The sequence below is a fragment of the Cherax quadricarinatus genome, chromosome 72, assembly GCF_038502225.1.
Source record: "Cherax quadricarinatus isolate ZL_2023a chromosome 72, ASM3850222v1, whole genome shotgun sequence".
Taxonomy (NCBI): Eukaryota; Metazoa; Arthropoda; class Malacostraca; order Decapoda; family Parastacidae; genus Cherax; species Cherax quadricarinatus.
Genome location: NC_091363.1, coordinates 8,398,136 through 8,419,335, shown reverse-complemented (window position 1 = coordinate 8,419,335; position 21,200 = coordinate 8,398,136). Strand labels below are relative to the sequence as shown.

The following is a 21,200-nucleotide window of genomic DNA, read 5'->3' as shown; positions in this document are numbered from 1 at the left end:
CCTTCACTGTCTATATACTCCTTGAATTCATGCACATATTTTTCAGCTGCTTTTTGGTCTGAACTGGCAGCCTCACCATGCCTTATCACCCTATGTATGCCACTACACCTCTTAAATCTCTCAAACCAACCTTTGCTGGCTTTAAATTCACTCGCATCACAACTAGTTGCAGGCATTTTTCTAATTAAATCCTTGTGCAACTTTATCCACACCAATAACAGTCTCTCAACATCTTCTATCACTTGTGATCTCTGTTTCAAAAGCACAGTTAAACCTTTGGCAAGAACAGCTTCCTTGATTGCCGTTCTCTTTGACACAGTAGTAGCGATGGTTGATTGGGGTTTACTATACTACCTGGCTAACTCGGAGACATGCACTTCACTTTCATACTTAGCAATGATCTCTTTCTTCATCTCCATAGTAATTCTCACCCTTATTCCTGTAGGGTTGGCACTAGAAGCTTTCTTGGGGCCCATGGTCACTTATTTTTCAGGTGAAATCACTATAAAAAGGCTGTAATAACACGAAATGTTCCGATTGTATGCTTGAATGTTACCGTTGAGGCTGGCTTGTAAATGCCACTGGCAGAACAAGTGAGGCTGGCTCAGGCTGCATGGACACGTCTTGGATGAATCGCGTTGAGCAAATTTTTTAGTGCTATGCGAGGCAAAATTTTAGTGATAAAATGTATCGCTATGCAGATTTAACACTATGCGATGCCAACGTTATGCGGGGGTCCACTGTATATGTGGAGTCAAAAAACGTTATCTATGGAGGCAAAGAAGGGAATGTATGAAAGTATAGTAGTACCAATGCACAGTGAGGAGACTTATATGTCCTGGACTGTGAAGCTTCAAATCAAGTGGGAGAAAGCTGAGAGAATGGGTGAGGTGTATGGTCTTAGGTGATAAAATGGAAAACATAATGCAGCATTTTTATAATAATGCAGTCATCTGCATAACAGTAAATTTTGTATTTTTTTGTATGAATAAAAAATCAAAATAGAAAGTGACTAATGAACAGAGCATATGTTATTTTAGTGCCACGAGGAGACGGTTGGAGGCAGTGGAGATGTCCTGTTTAAGGAAATAGCTATGATGTGTGGAATTGGCTGAAAATAGGGCTATTATGCATAGAAAATTTCGGGAGCATAATTGTCGACCAAATTTCGAAATTAGGAGGAGGTGTGGAGTTAATAAAAGTATTAGTCAGAGGGCAGAAGAGGGGTTGTTGAGGTGGTTTGGTCATTTAGAGAGAATGGATCAAAGTAGAACAACATGGAAAGCATATAAATCTATAGGGGAAGGAAGGCGGGGTAGGGGTCGTCCTCGAAAGGGTTGGAGAGAGGGGGTAAAGGAGGTTTTGTGGGCAAGGAGCTTGGACTTCCAGCAAGCGTGCGTGAGCGTGTTAGATAGGAGTGAATGGAGACGAATGGTACTTGGGACCTGACGATCTGTTGGAGTGTGAGCAGGATAATATTTAGTGAAGGGATTCAGGGAAACCTGTTATTTTCATATAGTCGGACTTGAGTCCTGGAAATGGGAAGTACAATGCCTGCACTTTAAAGGAGGGGTTTGGGATATTGGCAGTTTGGAGGGATATGTTGTGTATCTTTATATGTGTATGCTTCTAAACTGTTGTATTCTGAGCACCTCTGCAAAAACAGTGATAATGTGCGAGTGTGGTGAAAGTGTTGAATGATGATGAAAGTATTTTCTTTTTGGGGATTTTCTTTCTTTTTTGGGTCACCCTGCCTCGGTGGGAGACGGCCGACCTGTTGAAAAAAAAAAAAAAAAAGAACTTGGAAATGAAGCACAAAGTACGGGAAATGTTTGATTTTTGCCGATGTTCAAAAGTAAACAAATGATGTCATTGTCGAATAAATGTCCAAATAGCCATTCTAATATGCAGTCATGAATGGGTTGATGTAATTTTTACAATTATTACAGTATTGCAGTAGTCTGCATAACAGTAAATCTTCTATTTTTTCTTTGAATAAAATTTCAAAATAAGAAGCAAGAGTAATATCAGAGGGGCCTGGAGACATGACTGATGAACAAAGAAAATGTTATTTTAGAGCCATTAATGTCTGCATTGTTCATTCTGGTCCTTATTTTGAAATTGTCATAATTTTTAATTTTCGTGAAATTGGCCAAATTGCAAATTTCTGACCATGTTATTGGGTAGTTGAAATCGGTAAATGGGCAGTTTCTTGTACTCAAGCGATGGAAAAAATGAAGTTCTGAAGAAATAGCTATGAGTTTGGTTGACTGGAATAATGGAATTAGCCGAAAATAGGGCTCAAAGTGGGCGAAATCGCCGATTTGTAAATATTGCCGAGGTCGCTAACTTCGTGAGAGCATAATTCCGTCAGTTTTCCATCAAATTTCTTTTTTTTTGGTGTCTTTACAATCGGGAAAAGATTCTCTATCATTTCATAAGAAAAAATTATTTTTTTTTTTAAATTTTGCGACACCAGGAGACACCTCAGGATTGGGGGTTGCGACAGTCAAAGGGTTAAAACTATTCCAACCCTTACCAACCCCCCCCCCACTACTCATACTTGCACTCAACCATTTTTCTGCCAGTAGTTGCTTATATCTCACCCTAACTTCCTTCTCCCTAAGTTTATACACTTTCACCTCTCTTACTTGTTTCCATTTTCCTTATGTCCCATCTACCTCTTACTCTAACTGTAGCTACAACTAGATAATGAGCCAATATGTGAAGTATAAAGAAAGCCACTAGCATGCCTAGGCATTTTGGGCAGACTAATTCTAATTCTTACTAACTATATTGACACAGGTTATGGAGTGGTACAGCTACTGTATCATGCTGAAATAAAATATTATTATTATTATTATTTTTATTATTAGATTGATGTGTTAGCATCATGCAGTTGCTGCAGATTCGTCTGCTGCTCATTTATGTTGTGAATTTCATGTTCCACCACATCCCAGAGGTGCTCTAATGGATTCAGAACTTATGTCAGTGGAGGTCATTAGAGTATACTGCACTCACTGTCATGTCCATGGAGTCAGCTTGAGATGATGGTGTGCTTTGTGACATGGCATGTTATCCTGCTGGGAGTAGCTGTTAGAAGATGGGTAGACTGTGACCTCAAAGGGATACACATGTTTAACAACAATACTCAGGTAGGCTGTAGCCTACCTGAGTATTGTTGCTGTAGTCTACCTGAGTAAGCTTAGGTGGGCTCATTTGGTATTATAGGGCCTAATGTGTAACAGGAAAACTGTGAAGGCTTACTCAGCCCTGTAACAACTTCAGACAGTATTACCAAGGCTGGCTCCTCCTCAGGAAAATTAGTGAATAGAAAAAGAAATAATAACAGACAAACATAAACACTTTATTATATAGAAAATAGAAAATATAAAACACTTAAATATGAAATATTAATCCTACATTAAAGAAAATGAAAAATGAAAAATATAAATGATAACTGAATTCAAAGCTAATATATATAGGGGTGTCTGGTGTTGGTGACACTGTGTTGTTGAAATCGTAGCCGTTGCTGATGATGGTGGGGGGGGTCGCAGGTGTTGGTTACGACCCACTGGCTAGTTCTTCACAGTAGATAGGGCCTTGAGTATTATATCCCGATGACAGGAAAGCAGGTTCTTTACCACTGCAATGATGAGGGGTTACGTCCTGCAATTTCATACAGGTGCACAGGTAATTAAATCCAAAATGGGACGTCTCCAGGACATTAGTCCGTCTCCATTAGTTCTTCTCGTTGATTGACAGGTGACCCTCACTGTCATCCAAGCTGAAAAGATAGACAGGTTACCCACTGCTTAAAAATCATTCTCCATGGCAAGCACAATACCTAAAAGATGTGGTGATTATTACAACAGTCAACCTAGAGCAAGACTGAAAGGACTAAGTTTATTATTGGTCAAAAGTGAAGCTTTCAACCAATAAATCCACTAGAATACAAGGCAGGCATGTACTTACAGTAGTGTTGGGGGCTGTGAGTCGAGTGATTTACTGTTTGACCAGAGCCCCACACGTCACCTTTCGAGGTGGGGAGGGGGGGGGAAGAAGGAGGGGAAAGGATAGCGGGAGCGAGACTGACCCTACGTTAACAAGCAGCCGGCCGTCAAACTATCACTTTAGGGTGGGGGAAAAAAGGCGGGAATAGCGGGAGCTAGACTTACCCTACCTTAACAAGTAGCTGGCAATGAAACTATTGTTACTATATACTCCCTCGCTACTCCTATCTATTGAATTTTTCCCTCACAAAAACATTCCCCACAAATTACTCCGCCACCACCACCACTACCAGCCTGAACCGTTGACACAAGGCAGGATAGATCCATGTTCTTTACACTAAATTCTGATGACCAAGTGACATATTTCCTATCTTCAGTTGTCTAGTTTTGGTGAGCCTGTGCCCACTATAGCTCAGTTTCCTTTTCTTAGATGACAAGAATGGATGCCGGTGTGGTCTCTTGCTGCTGTAGCCCATCCATTTCAAGACTCAGAGATGCTGTTCTGCATACCACTGTTGTAACATGTGGTTATTTGACTTACTGTCTCCTTCCTGTCAGATTAAATAAGTGTGGCCATTCTCTTCTGATCTTATTTATTAACAAGGTGTTTTTGCCCTCATAAATGCTTCTTTCCTGATGTTTTATGTTTTTCTCTGTAAACTCTAGAGACTGTTGTGATTGAAAATCCCAGATTAGCAGTATCTGAGACACTTAATCCACCCTGTCTGACACCAACAGTACTTCCACAGTCACTTTGATCACATTTTTTCCCCATTCTGATGTTTGGCCTGAACAACAGCTGAATCTCATGATCATGTCTGCATGTTTTAAGGCCTTGAGGTACTGCCACGTGATTGGCTGGTATTTAAATAAACAAGCAGGTATACAGGTGTACCTAATAAAGTGGCCACTGAGTTTATATTAAATCACTCGACAGGTGGTGCAACATCCTCACAATGAAAAGCAGGGGTGCCACAAGTATGCTAAGAGACAGCACAATAAGTGTCAGGGGCCCAAGATTGTTCAACTGCCTCCCAGCATACATAAAGGGGATTACCAATAGCTGTTTTTAAGAAAGCTTTGGACAGGCACCTAAAGTCAGTATCTGATCAGCTGGTTCGTACATTGGTTTACATGTGGCCAACAGTAACAGCCTGGTTGATCAGCTCCTGATCCACCATGAGACCTGGTCACAGACTGGGACGTGGGGGCATTGACTCTTGAAGCCTTCTCCAGGTATCAGAGGCAATACACTCAGAAATAGGGTAGTAGATGAGTGGAACAGTCTACCTAGTTGGGTTATTGAGGCTAGGACTTTGGGTAGTTTCAAATTTAGGTTGGATAAATACATGAGTGGGATGGGTTGGATTTGAGTGGGACTTGCACATCAGAGCTTATTTCTTGGGTAGCATTGAAAATTGGGTAGGTCAAATGTTTGTTAGTGGGATGAATTGTAAAGGACCTGCCTAGTATGGGCCAACAGGCCTGCTGCAGTGTTCCTCCTTTCTTATGTTCTTATGTAAAACAACATAACAGGGGTACAGACACATATGCTCAGGACTCCTGACCAACAAAATGTGATCAGTTTTGAGGGTGCCTCACCAAATTCAGCTCAGTAACAAAAACAAACAGTGGGATCAAGTCAGCCATGTCCTAAATTAAACAGGCTGGAAAGATATCCTAAACAACACGGATCCAAACCTTTGCCTAGAAAGAATTAACTCCTTGGCACTTGAGGTATGCTCAAGGCACATTTCTTTAAGAAAAAGAAAGAGAAAATATAAACTAGAAAGAGATATACCTATAGAACTGAATGTAAGGAATCACAGAATTGCTAAGACGGCCCAATATATTTGGAATACAAAAGGCAGCACTGGTCAGAGAAATAGCAAATATCAAACTTAAGCTTGAAGAATCTTATAAGATACAAGAATCTCAGGAAGAACTTAAAGCCATAAATGAAATCGAAAGAAACCCAAAATACTTATTTTCTTATGCTAAATCTAAGGTGAGAACAGCATCCAGTACAGTGGAACCTCGGGTGCCACAAGTACACTTGAGAGACAGCACATTAAGTGTCAAAGTCCCAAGACTGTTCAACTGCCACTCTGCATACATAAGGGTGATTACTAGTAGACCCCTGTCTGTCTTCAAGAAGGCACTGAACAGGTACCTAAAGTCAATACATGATTAGCCAGGCTGTGGTTCGAATGTCGGTTTGAGTGCGTCCAGCAGCAACAGTCTGGTTGATCAGGCCCTAATTCACCATGAGGCCTGGTCACAAACTGGGCCATAGGGGCGTTGACCCCTGAAACCCTCTCCAGGTGTGGTGTTAAATCATTCTGATAGGACAGACTCACCTTGAAACATTGACTTTCATACTTTGTTTCACCTATTTTATGTTTTAAATATAAATTCCTTTATTTTTACAGGGTTAGCAAATCAAACAGAGAGTGACGGTAACATCAAGTCAGATGTTACAGCTATTCAACCACCTGAACCACCTCAAAGATTACCTCACATTCCCTCAGAGTTACCTGAATCACAAGAGTCACATAAAAAGGAAAAAGAGAAAGAGAAGCAAGTATCTTATTTTGTCATTTTTTAATTTAGTAGTTTTATATTCATACTTTATTGTATATTTGATTATAATATCTTGATATCAGTTTGCATTACTTACATTAGTGTTCCTACACACAATGCACAAATAATCCGCACATAGAAGAGAGGAGCTTACAACGACGTGTCGGTCTGACTTGGACCATTTACAAAGTCACACCAATGAAAAGGAGAGCAGGAAGGGTATATATAGACAGGTGGTGGTAGTAGTAGTAGTGGGGAAGGTAGTAAGAAGGAGGAGGAGCCAGTCAAATACTGAGAAAGAGGAGCACTGTTAGGGAGCTAGGTGCCCACAGAGGGTAAGAGCAAGAACACCAAGGGAGGAAAAATAAATAAATAAATAATGAAGGAACAAATACACAAGGCAGAAGAAAGACAACCCAAAGGAGAAAAGTGAAAGAGGAAAGGGGAAGAGGGAGAAGAAGAAAAAAAGGAGGAATCAGGTTAGGTCATGGGTGTGACCTGAAAATCGTGTTCTGATACCTTAGTAAGGAATCGTTCAAGACACTGTACACTGTGTATGTCAGGCCCATACTGGAGCATGCAGCACCAGTTTGGAACCCACACCTGGTCAAGCATGTCAAGAAATTAGAGAAAGTACGAAGGTTTGCAACAAGGCTAGTTCCGGAGCTCGGGAGTGTCCTACTAAGAAATGTTGAGGGACATCGACCTGACGACACCGGAGGACAGGAGGGTTGGGGAGACATGATAAAAACATACAAAATACTGCATGGGATAGATAAGGTGGACAGAGGCAGGATGTTCCAGAGAGGGGACACAGAAGCAAAGGGTCACAATTGGAAGCTGAAGACTCAGACAAGTCACAGGGATGTTAGGAAATATTTCTTCAGTCATAGAGTCGTCAGAAAGTGGAATAGTCTAGCAAGTGAGGTAGTGGAGGCAGGAACCATACATAGCTTTAAGATGAGGTATGATAAAGCTCATGGAGCAGGGAGAGAGAAGACCTAGTAGCAGTCAGTGAAGAGACAGGGCCAGGAGCTATGACTCAACCCCTGCAACCACAAATAGGTAAGTACGTACACACACACACACACACACACACACACACACACACACACACACACACACACACACACACACACACACACACACACACACACACACACACACACACACACACACACACACACACACACACACACACACACACACACACACACACACACACACACACACACACACACACACACACACACACACACACACACACACACACACACACACACACACACACACACACACACACACACACACACACACACACACACACACACACACACACACACACACACACACACACACACACACACACACACACACACACACACACACACACACACACACACACACACACACACACACACACACACACACACACACACACACACACACACACACACACACACACACACACACACACACACACACACACACACACACACACACACACACACACACACACACACAGTTTCATTTAGACTCCATGACGAGGCCTCAATGAGTTATTTCACAGCAGAGCTAGAGATGGTTGACTGGCCTACAGAATTCTTCAAGGCCAGTTGTATTGACAATTGGACAGACATATTTCTGAGTAAATTACTTAGACTGTACAACAAATATTGTCCTATAAAAATGAAACAGATCATGAATAAATGGCTCATTTGCCCATGGCTAACTAGCAGCATACTGAAACCTGTTCATAAGAAACACCAATATGGAAAGCAATATAGACTGGGCTTAATACACAAAGATATTCTAAAACACTATTCATCAGTTCTCCATACTAATAAAAAAAAGCCAAACAATTGTACTACTCCAGCAGATTCACTGGAACAAGAGGAGATACAGTGGACCCTCGCCTAACGAACGCATCGCATAACGTTAAATTCGCCTAACGATACACTTCAACGCTAACTTTTGCCTCGACTAATGCTAAAAAACTCGCCTAACGATATTCGTTCTCGGGTACCAATTAATATCGTTAGGTGAGGGTCCACTGTATAAAAAAGACATGGAAAACACTCTCAGATTCTGGGAACCCACAAACTGAAAAAAACTAAGGATATTATCTGAACTAAACTGAACGAAACACCACTGCATCCCATTGATACAGTTAGCAAGATAAATGACTTCTTCTGAACCATAGGATCTAATCTCGCCAGGAAAATTCCAGGTACCAATGCCCATGCAAGTGATTACTGTACTTAGATGGGAATTTCCCAAACTCCTTCTATCTTGCACCTACTGAGCCCACTGAAGTCACCACAATTATTAAGTCGCTTAAAAATAATTCAGGGAATATGTCTCATGTCCCACCATTACAGTGGACCCCCGCATACCGTTGGCATCACATAACGTTAAATCCGCATAGCGATACATTTTATCACTAAAATTTTGCCTCGCATAGCGCTAAAAAACTCGCTCAACACTATTCGTCCGAGACGCGTCTGTGTGAGGCCTGAGCCAGCCTCACATGTTCTGCCGGTGGCATTATTTACAACCCAGCCTCCATGGTAACATCCAAGCATACAGTCGGAACATTTCGTATTATTACAGCGTTTTTGGTGATTTTTATCTGCAAAATAAGTGACCATGGGCCCCAAGAAAGCTTCTAGTGCCAACCCTGTGGTAAAAAGGGCGAGAAATATTATCGAAATACTGTGGTACCATGGTCAACTGCTGATGCTGCTGCTGCTGCTGTAGCACTGTCAGCTGCTGCTGCTGCTGTGCCACCGTCAGCTGCTGCTGCTGCTGTAGTACCATCTGCTGCTGCTGTAGCACTGTCTGCTGCTGCTGTAGCACTGTCTGCTGCTGCTGTAGCACTGTCAGCTGCTGCTGTAGCACTGTCAGCTGCTGCTGCTGCTGCTGCTGCTGCTGTAGCACTGTTGTTGGTGTGGCTTATTGAGAATACCAAGAAACAATTAACCCCAGAGAGTTAGCCACCCAGGATAACCCAAAAAAGTCAGTGTCATCGGAGACTGTCTAACTTATTTCCATTGGGGTCCTTAATCTTGTCTCCCAGGATGCAACCCACACCAGTCGACTAACACCCAGGTGAACAGGGAAAAATGCCTGGAACTAGTGCTCATATTGGTGAATTTAAAGCCAGCAAAGGTTGGTTTGAGAGATTTAAGAATCGTAGTGGCATACACAGTGTGATAAGGCCTGTTCTGGAAGAAAATGCCAAACAGGACCTACAGTACTCAGGAGGAAAAGGCACTCCCAGGACACAGTGTCTCATCAGTCATTGCTGCATCTTCAATAAAGGTGTAATTTATTCTTCATTTAGTAGAGTAGTACATGCACCATATATATTGTGCATGTATTACTCTACTATTGTGCATGTATCCTTCTCTTTGTGTGTAGGAAAATGTATATTTTATGTGGTAAAAATTTTTTTTTCATACTTTTGGGTGTCTTGCATGGATTAATTTGATTTCCATTATTTCTTATGGGGAAAATTCATTCGCATAACGATAATTTCGCATAACAATGAACTCTCAGGAACGGATTAATATCATTATGTGGGGGTCCACTGTATTGTACAAGCGAGCAGCCCATGTCCTTTCACATACTATTCTATTACTTTTTAACAAATTACTGGAAACTAGCACTTTCCTGACACTGCTCAAGACAGCAAGGGTTACACCAATACACAAAGGTGGTGACCCCACAGATGTAAACAACTACAGGCCAATATCAAACTTACCATTGCTATCCAGAATCTTCAAGAAACTCATACACAAGAGATTATATTTGTTTATAACAGCACAAAGCATACTCAACCCCTGCCAATTTGGCTTCAGAAAAAATAAAAGCACAAACGATGCAATTGTAAAAATGCTAGATCTGCTTTACACAGAACTGGAAAATAAGGAATATCCATTGGGACTTTTTATTGACCTAAGAAAAACTTTTGATACAGTAGACCATGGCATCCTACTCCACAAACTTGAGCATTATGATATAAGAGCCCATTCACTTGCATATTTCAAATCCTATCTTACTAATAGGTATCAGTATGTCACCATTAAAGACACAACCTCATCAACACAGCCACTTGATACTGGAGTACCACAGGGAAGTGTCCTTGGTCCCCTGCTCTTTCTCTTATACATCAATGATCTTCCCAATGTATCACAACACCATTGTTAATGAGGAGCTACTCAAAATATCTACTTGGATGACAGCCAATAAACTTACTAATTAACACTCACAAAACCTTTTATATTATGTTTGGTAATAGAGCAGGTGTTGCACAACTTAACATTAAGATCGACAACACTCATATTGCTAGGTATAACGAGGGCAAATTCCTAGGCCTGCACCTCGACAGCAACCTGAATTTCAGCACCCATATCCAACACATTACCAAAAAAGTATCCAAGATGGTTGGGATCCTCTCCAAGACACATTACTACGTGCCACAATCAGCCCTTCTCACACTATACTATTCACTCGCCTATCTCTACCTCACCTATGCTATTTGTGCTTGGGAATCAACTGCAGCAACACACCTGAAGCCAATAATAACCCAACAAAAAGCCGCAGTAAGAATAATCACACAATCCAATCCCAGGCAACACCCCCCCTACCCCCTTCATAGATCTAAACTTACTCACTGTACAGAACATCCACACTTACTACTGTGCAACCTACATTTACAGAACCTTAAATTCCAATATTAACCCTGATCTAAAACACTTTCTTGATAGTTGTGACAGGACCCACAGGCATAACACCAGACACAAACATCTCTATGATATTCCCTGTGTCCGGCTAAACCTATACAAAAATTCAGTTTACATAAAAGGACCTAAAATCTGGAACACCCTACCTGAAAACTCTAGAACTGCAGACACATTCATCACTTTCAGAACTACCTTTCGAAAACATCTTATCTCCCTGACACACCCCACCATCAGCTAACTACATGAAAACCACCTATTCTCTTGTATCATACACACACAAAAAACAACCTAGACTTCCCCTCGATATCTGTGATTCCCCACAATTCACACTTACATTCACCCAATTGACAATATACGTAGATATATGTAATAAAACTAATACACCTACCATCCGACTTACGACCTGCTCAACATACGACCATTCGACTTATGACCATGTTTTCTATGCCAAATTTCTGGGAAATAAACAGGTGTTTGTGTTGTACACAGTGTTTATCCTAAACCTTACAGTATAAAATACAGCACTAACAGCATAAAAAGTAAAGTAAAAAATGAAATACCAAAATAAAACAAAATAAAGTCATTACAAAAATGTGATGTTGATACAGGTACCATCCGACTTACGACCGAGTTCGGTTCCGACCAACTCGTCGTTAGTCGAAATGGACGTAAGTCGAACCTTACTACTGAATATCAACATCACATTTTTGTAATTACTTTATTTTATTGTTTTATTTTGGTATTTCATTTTTTACTTTACTTTTTATGCTGTTAGTACTGTATTTTATACTGTAAGGTTTAGAATAAACATTGTGTACAACACAAACACTTGTTTATTTCCCAGAAATTTGGCATACAAAACACGATCATAAGTCGAATGGTCGTATGTCGAGCAGGTCGTAAGTTGGATGGTTGGTGTATTCAGTAGTAAGGTTTGACTTACGTCCATTTCGACTTACGACCGGTTTCTTGGAACCGAACTCGGTCGTAAGTCGGATGGTACCTGTACCTAATGAATCTTAAACTAGTCATAGATTTGCCTGTGATACTCTAATATAGAAACTATGTATTGTACCAAAACAAAACCATTCACATTGCTAAATTTACGAACTGTAATGCAGCTACTTAGCCTTAATACTAACATGCTCCATAATCTGTACCAATATAAAGTTTTGAATTAATCTTAGTCTGCTCGAAATGCCTAGTCATGCTAGGTTTGATAGTGACCCTCTGTAATTAGTATTTTATAATATGTAAACCATACAATATAGTATAATACGTAAACCCCGCATTGTAATCTTTACAGAGAATAAACTTAGAAAGGAAAATAAATAAAGTAAAATAAAGACTTTATTTTTCATTGGTTATACATAGGTTTTACAAGAAGTTTACAGTATATTTGGTTAGCTTTGATACATTACAGTACAAAGATACAGTTGAATGCTAGATATTTCAGGTAAATTAACCCTAGAATTTACATACTACTGTACTTGATTCTGGTCATTGCATATAATTTTAGGCAATTACAACAGTCCCTAGTTTTATCCTGGGTTGATTTTGCTTATAAGCAGCAATGTTATTTCTACCAGTTATTTGCTACTTGTAGTAAAAATTCACTCTTATGCAATTGTTGTGCATTTTCACTTGTATGCGATCCCTCAAGTACACCACCACTTGATTTTTAACCAATATTGCACCGAATATCACTAAAATAATGTAGTGTGTTGAAGGCATTGGAGAGTGAGAGGTACTGTTGTGTGATGTCACATGCCTCATCCACTTAACAAGTTCAGGAGTTGTGAGCTCATCCTCTCCCACACTTACTAACATTGAGGGAGTGTAAAGTAAAAGGACACAAGTGCAACTATGTGACATTTTATTGTTGCACTTGTGTCCTTTTACTTTACATATTGTTGGTAATTCTACCAACATATATACAATTGAGGCACAATTGAGGGAGTGAAGGAAGCAGTGAGTAAGGTAGGCAGTGAGTGAGGTAGGCAGTGAGTGAGGTAGGCAGTGAGTGAGGTAGGCAGTGAGTGAGGTAGGCAGTGAGTGAGATAGGTAGTGAGTGAGGTAGGCAGTGAGTGAGGTAGGCAATGAGTGAGGTAGGCAGTGAGTGAGGTAGGCAGTGAGTGAGGTAGGCAGCGAGTGAGGTAGGCAGTGAGTGAGGTAGGCAGCGAGTGAGGTAGGCAGCGAGTGAGGTAGACAGTGAGTGAGGTAGGCAGTGAGTGAGGTAGGCAGTGAGTAAGGTAGGCAGTGAGTGAGGTAGGCAGTGAGTGAGGTAGGCAGTGAGTGAGGTAGGCAGTGAGTGAGGTAGGCAGCAAGTGAGGTAGGTAGTGAGTGAGGTAGGCAGTGAGTGAGTGAGGTAGGCAGTGAGTGAGGTAGGCAGTGAGTGAGATAGGTAGTGAGTGAGGTAGGCAGTGAGTGAGGTGGGCAATGAGTGAGGTAGGCAGTGAGTGAGGTAGGCAGTGAGTGAGGTAGGCAGTGAGTGAGGTAGGCAGTGAGTGAGGTAGGCAGCGAGTGAGGTAGGCAGTGAGTGATGTAGGCAGTGAGTGAGGTAGGTAGTGAGTGAGGTAGGCAGCGAGTGAGGTAGGCAGTGAGTGAGGTAGGCAGCAAGTGAGGTAGGTAGTGAGTGAGGTAGGCAGTGAGTGAGTGAGGTAGGCAGTGAGTGAGGTAGGCAGTGAGTGAGGTAGGCAGTGAGTGAGGTAGGCAGTGAGTGAGGTAGGCAGTGAGTGAGATAGGTAGTGAGTGAGGTAGGCAGTGAGTGAGGTAGGCAATAAGTGAGGTAGGCAGTGAGTGAGGTAGGCAGTGAGTGAGGTAGGCAGTGAGTGAGGTAGGCAGCGAGTGAGGTAGGCAGTGAGTGAGGTAGGCAGTGAGTGAGGTAGGTAGTGAGTGAGGTAGGCAGTGAGTGAGGTAGGCAGTGAGTGAGGTAGGCAGTGAGTGAGGTAGGCAGTGAGTGAGATAGGTAGTGAGTGAGGTAGGCAGTGAGTGAGGTAGGCAATGAGTGAGAGATAGGCAGTGAGTGAGGTAGGCAGTGAGTGAGGTAGGCAGTGAGTGAGGTAGGCAGTGAGTGAGGTAGGCAGTGAGTGAGGTAGGTAGTGAGTGAGGTAGGTAGTGAGTGAGGTAGGCAGTGAGTGAGGTAGGTAGTGAGTGAGGTAGGTAGTGAGTGAGGTAGGTAGTGAGTCAGGTAGGTAGTGAGTGAGGTAGGCAGTGAGTGAGGTAGGCAGTGAGTGTGGTAGGTAGTGAGTGAGGTAGGTAGTGAGTGAGGTAGGTAGTGAGTGAGGTAGGTAGTGAGTGAGGTAGGCAATGAGTGAGGTAGGTAGTGAGTGAGGTAGGTAGTGAGTGAGGTAGGTAGTGAGTGAGGTAGGCAGTGAGTGAGGTAGGTAGTGAGTGAGGTAGGTAGTGAGTGAGGTAGGCAGTGAGTGAGGTAGGCAGTGAGTGAGGTAGGCAGTGAGTGAGGTAGGCAGTGAGTGAGGTAGGCAGTGAGTGAGGTAGGCAGTGAGTGAGGTAGGCAGTGAGTGAGGTAGGCAGTGAGTGAGGTAGGCAGTGAGTGAGGTAGGCAGTGAGTGAGGTAGGTAGTGAGTGAAGGCAGTGAATGGAGGAGGCAGTGAGTGATGTAGGCAATTAGACGTTTATACATGCATGAATTAACATTCACAAAATATGAATACATTTGGTGAAAACTGTTAAAAAGTATGTGAAATTGGCAGTCTGAGAATGCATTCCTAACTATTACAGTATGTGTTATAATGGTTTTACTTTAAGCACCATGAGCCAGGAATGCACCTGCCACATAAAGGAAGGAATGGGTGTACAAATTGTTTGCTCTCAATTTAAGTTCGATCAGTGATGCGCATTTTATGAAGTAGTAGAATTATATTGGTGACAATATTTCATGCATATTTACAGGCATTTACTGGAGATAACATTTACTGGTAGGGTTTATAAATTTATAGTGGAGGAGAGGAGGGGCAGGGGTCACCCTAGGAAAGGATGGATGCAGGGTGTAAGAGAGATTTTGTGTGCAATGGTCTTTGACATACAGGAGGCATGTGTAAGCCTGTTAGATGTGAGTGAGTTAAAATGAATGTTTTTTTTTTTTACTTGATTAGCTGTTGAAGTGTGAGCAAGATAATATTTTGTGAAGGGATTCAGGGAAACCAGCCAAACTTGAATCGTGGAGGTGGGGAGTACAATACCTGCACTTTAATAGAGAAGGTTTGGGATATTCGCTGTTTGAAGTGACATCTAAATTGTTGTATCTTCGTGCCTTTGCAAAGACAGTGATAGTGTGAATGATGGTGAAAGTGTTAAATGGTAATAATAATAATAATAATAATAATTTATTTTGACATGATACATGGTTGCCAAAAGCCCCTTTGTATGCAGAGCATTTCGGGAAGACTTAAAATTAACTTAAGACTAATAAAGCAATAACAGTTCAATTTTTTTTTTTTTTAACAAGTTGGCCATCTCCCACCGAGGCAGGGTGACCCAAAAAGAAAGAAAATCCGCAAAAAGAAAATACTTTCATCATCATTCAATACTTTCACCTCACTCACACATAATCACTGTTTTTGCAGAGGTGGTCAGAACACAACAGTTTAGAAGCATATATGTATAAAGATACACAACATATCCCTCCAAACTGCCAATATGCCAAACCCCTCCTTTAGAGTGCAGGCATTGTACTTCCCATTTCCAGGACTGAAGTCCAGCTATATAAAAATAATCTGTTTCCCTGAATCCCTTTGCTAAATATTACCCTGCTCACACTCCAACAGATCATCACGTCCCAAATACCATTCGTCTCCATTCACTCCTATCGAACACGCTTATGCACGCTGCTGGAAGTCCAAGCCCCTCACTCACAAAACCTCCCTTACCCCCTCTCTCCAACCCTTTCGAGGACGAGCCCTTTCCCTCCTTCCTTCCCCTATAGATTTATATGCTTTCCATGTCATTCTACTTTGATCCATTCTCTCCAAATGACCAAACCACCTCACAAACCCCTCTTCTGCCCTCTGACTAATGCTTTTATTAACTCCACACCTTCTCCTAATTTCCACACTCCGAATTTTCTGCATAATATTTACACTACACATTGCCCTTAGACAGGACATCTCCACTGCCTCCAACCGCCTCCTCGCTGCTGCATTCACAACCCAAGTTTCACACCCATGTAAGAGTATTGGTACTACTATACTTTCATATTTTTATTTTTTTATTATCACACTGGCCGATTCCCACCAAGGCAGGGTGGCCCGAAAAAGAAAAACTTTCACCATCATTCGCTCCATCACTGTCTTGCCAGAAGGGTGCTTTACACTACAGTTTTTAAACTGCAACATTAACACCCCTCCTTCAGAGTGCAGGCACTGTACTTCCCATCTCCAGGACTCAAGTCCGGCCTGCCGGTTTCCCTGAATCCCTTCATAAATGTTACTTTGCTCACACTCCAACAGCACGTCAAGTATTAAAAACCATTTGTCTCCATTCACTCCTATCAAACACGCTCACGCATGCCTGCTGGAAGTCCAAGCCCCTCGCACACAAAACCTCCTTTACCCCCTCCCTCCAACCCTTCCTAGGCCGACCCCTACCCCGCCTTCCTTCCACTACAGACTGATACACTCTTGAAGTCATTCTGTTTCGCTCCATTCTCTCTACATGTCCGAACCACCTCAACAACCCTTCCTCAGCCCTCTGGACAACAGTTTTGGTAATCCCGCACCTCCTCCTAACTTCCAAACTACGAATTCTCTGCATTATATTCACACCACACATTGCCCTCAGACATGACATCTCCACTGCCTCCAGCCTTCTCCTCGCTGCAACATTCATCACTCACGCTTCACACCCATATAAGAGCGTTGGTAAAACTATACTCTCATACATTCCCCTCTTTGCCTCCAAGGACAAAGTTCTTTGTCTCCACAGACTCCTAAGTGCACCACTCACTCTTTTTCCCTCATCAATTCTATGATTCACCTCATCTTTCATAGACCCATCCGCTGACACGTCCACTCCCAAATATCTGAATACATTCACCTCCTCCATACTCTCTCCCTCCAATCTGATATCCAATCTTTCATCACCTAATCTTTTTATCCTCATAACCTTACTCTTTCCTGTATTCACCTTTAATTTTCTTCTTTTGCACACCCTACCAAATTCATCCACCAATCTCTGCAGCTTCTCTTCAGAATCTCCCAAGAGCACAGTGTCATCAGCAAAGAGCAGCTGTGACAACTCCCACTTTGTGTGTGATTCTTTATCTTTTAACTCCACGCCTCTTGCCAAGACCCTCGCATTTACTTCTCTTACAACCCCATCTATAAATATATTAAACAACCACGGTGACATCACACATCCTTGTCTAATGCCTACTTTTACTGGGAAAAAATTTCCCTCTTTCCTACATACTCTAACTTGAGCCTCACTATCCTCATAAAAACTCTTCACTGCTTTCAGTAACCTACCTCCTACACCATACACTTGCAACATCTGCCACATTGCCCCCCTATCCACCCTGTCATACGCCTTTTCCAAATCCATAAATGCCACAAAGACCTCTTTAGCCTTATCTAAATGCTGTTCACTTATATGTTTCACTGTAAACACCTGGTCCACACACCCCCTACCTTTCCTAAAGCCTCCTTGTTCATCTGCTATCCTATTCTCCGTCTTACTCTTAATTCTTTCAATTATAACTCTACCATACACTTTACCAGGTACACTCAACAGACTTATCCCCCTATAATTTTTGCACTCTCTTTTATCCCCTTTGCCTTTATACAAAGGAACTATGCATGCTCTCTGCCAATCCCTAGGTACCTTACCCTCTTCCATACATTTATTAAATAATTGCACCAACCACTCCAAAACTATATCCCCACCTGCTTTTAACATTTCTATCTTTATCCCATCAATCCCGGCTGCCTTACCCCCTTTCATTTTACCTACTGCCTCACGAACTTCCCCCACACTCACAACTGGCTCTTCCTCACTCCTACAAGATGTTATTCCTCCTTGCCCTATACACGAAATCACAGCTTCCCTATCTTCATCAACATTTAACAATTCCTCAAAATATTCCCTCCATCTTCCCAATACCTCTAACTCTCCATTTAATAACTCTCCTCTCCTATTTTTAACTGACAAATCTATTTGTTCTCTAGGCTTTCTTAACTTGTTAATCTCACTCCAAAACTTTTTCTTATTTTCAACAAAATTTGTTGATAACATCTCACCCACTCTCTCATTTGCTCTCTTTTTACATTGCTTCACCACTCTCTTAACCTCTCTCTTTTTCTCCATATACTCTTCCCTCCTTGCATCACTTCTACTTTGTAAAAACTTCTCATATGCTAACTTTTTCTCCCTTACTACTCTCTTTACATCATCATTCCACCAATCACTCCTCTTCCCTCCTGCACCCACTTTCCTGTAACCACAAACTTCTGCTGAACACTCTAACACTACATTTTTAAACCTACCCCATACCTCTTCGACCCCATTGCCTATGCTCTCATTAGCCCATCTATCCTCCAATAGCTGTTTATATCTTACCCTTACTGCCTCCTCTTTTAGTTTATAAACCTTCACCTCTCTCTTCCCTGATGCTTCTATTCTCCTTGTATCCCATCTACCTTTTACTCTCAGTGTAGCTACAACTAGAAAGTGATCTGATATATCTGTGGCCCCTCTATAAACATGTACATCCTGAAGTCTACTCAACAGTCTTTTATCTACCAATACATAATCCAACAAACTACTGTCATTTCGCCCTACATCATATCGTGTATACTTATTTATCCTCTTTTTCTTAAAATATGTATTACCTATAACTAAACCCCTTTCTATACAAAGTTCAATCAAAGGGCTCCCATTATCATTTACACCTGGCACCCCAAACTTACCTACCACACCTTCTCTAAAAGTTTCTCCTACTTTAGCATTCAGGTCCCCTACCACAATTACTCTCTCACTTGGTTCAAAGGCTCCTATACATTCACTTAACATCTCCCAAAATCTCTCTCTCTCCTCTGCATTCCTCTCTTCTCCAGGTGCATACACGCTTATTATGACCCACTTCTCGCATCCAACCTTTACTTTAATCCACATAATTCTTGAATTTACACATTCATATTCTCTTTTCTCCTTCCATAACTGATCATTTAACATTACTGCTACCCCTTCCTTTGCTCTAACTCTCTCAGATACTCCAGATTTAATCCCATTTATTTCCCCCCACTGAAATTCTCCTACCCCCTTCAGCTTTGTTTCGCTTAGAGCCAGGACATCCAACTTCTTTTCATTCATAACATCAGCAATCATCTGTTTCTTGTCATCCGCACTACATCCACGCACATTTAAGCATCCCAATTTTATAAAGTTTTTCTTCTTCTCTTTTTTAGTAAATGTATACAGGAGAAGGGGTTACTAGCCCATTGCTCCCGGCATTTTAGTCGCCTCATACGACACGCATGGCTTACGGAGGAAAGATTCTTTTCCACTTCCCCATGGACAATAGAAGAAATAAAAAAGAACAAGAGCTATTTAGAAAAAGGAGAAAAACCTAGATGTATGTATATATATATATGCATGTGCGTGTCTGTGAAGTGTGACCAAAGTGTAAGTAGGAGTAGCAAGATATCCCTGTTATCTAGCGTGTTTATGAGACATTCCCTTATTTGCCTCCATAGACAACGTTTTTTGTCTCGACATATACCTCAACGCACCACTCACCTTTTTCCCCTCATCAGTTCTATGATTAACCTCATCCTTCATAAATCCATCTGCCGACACGTCAACTCCCAAGTATCTGAAAACATTCACTTCTTCCATACTCCTCCTCCCCAATTTGATATCCAATTTTCCTTTATCTAAATCATTTGATACCCTCATCACCTTACTCTTTTCTATGTTCACTTTCAACTTTCTACCTTTACACACACTCCCAAACTCGTCCACTAACCTTCGCAATTTTTCTTCAGAATTTCCCATAAGCACAGTATCATCAGCAAAAAGCAACTGTGTCAATTCCCATTTTGTATTTGATTCCCCATAATTTAATCCCACCCCTCTCCCAAAACTCCCTAGCATTTACTTCTTTTACAACCCCATCTATAAATACATTAAACAACCATGGTGACATTACACATCCCTGTCTAAGACCTACTTTTACCGGGAAGTAGTCTCCCTCTCTTCTACACACCCTAACCTGAGCCTCACTATCCTCATAAAAACTCTTTACAGCATTTAATAACTTACCACCTATTCCATATACTTGCAACATCTGCCACATTGCTCCCCTATCCACTCTATCATATGCCTTTTCTAAATCCATAAATGCAATAAAAACTTCCCTACCTTTATCTAAATACTGTTCACATATATGCTTCAATGTAAATACTTGATCTATACATCCCCTACCCACTCTAAAACCTCCTTGCTCATCCGCACTCCTACATTCTGTCTTACCTCTAATTCTGTCAATTATAGCCCTACCGTACACTTTTCCTGGTATACTCAATAAACTTATTCCTCTCTAATTTTTACAGTCTGTTTTGGCCCCCTTCCTTTTATATAAAGGGATTATACATGCTCTCTGCCAATCCCTAGGTACCTTACCCTCTTTCATACATTTATTAAACAAAAATACCAACCACTCCAACACTACATCCCCCCCTGTTTTTAACATTTCTGTCATGATCCCGTTAGTTCCAGCTGCTTTACTCCCTTTCATTCTACGTAATGCCTCACGCACCTCCCCCACATTCACATCCTGTTCTTCTTCACTCCTAAAAGATGGTATACCTCCTTGGCCAGTGCATGAAATTACCGCCTC

General features: G+C 41.6%; 1 protein-coding gene across 1 annotated transcript in view; it reads left to right on the top strand.

The window, feature by feature from the left end:
• The window catches only part of LOC128701426 (location of vulva defective 1-like), a 384,351-nt gene that overhangs the window by 221,623 nt on the left and 141,528 nt on the right, over positions 1–21,200 (top strand). The window contains exon 28 of the mRNA XM_070100373.1: positions 6,446–6,593. Within this exon, the coding sequence (XP_069956474.1) occupies positions 6,446–6,593 (148 nt within the window). The remainder of the gene's footprint in view (positions 1–6,445; positions 6,594–21,200) is intronic.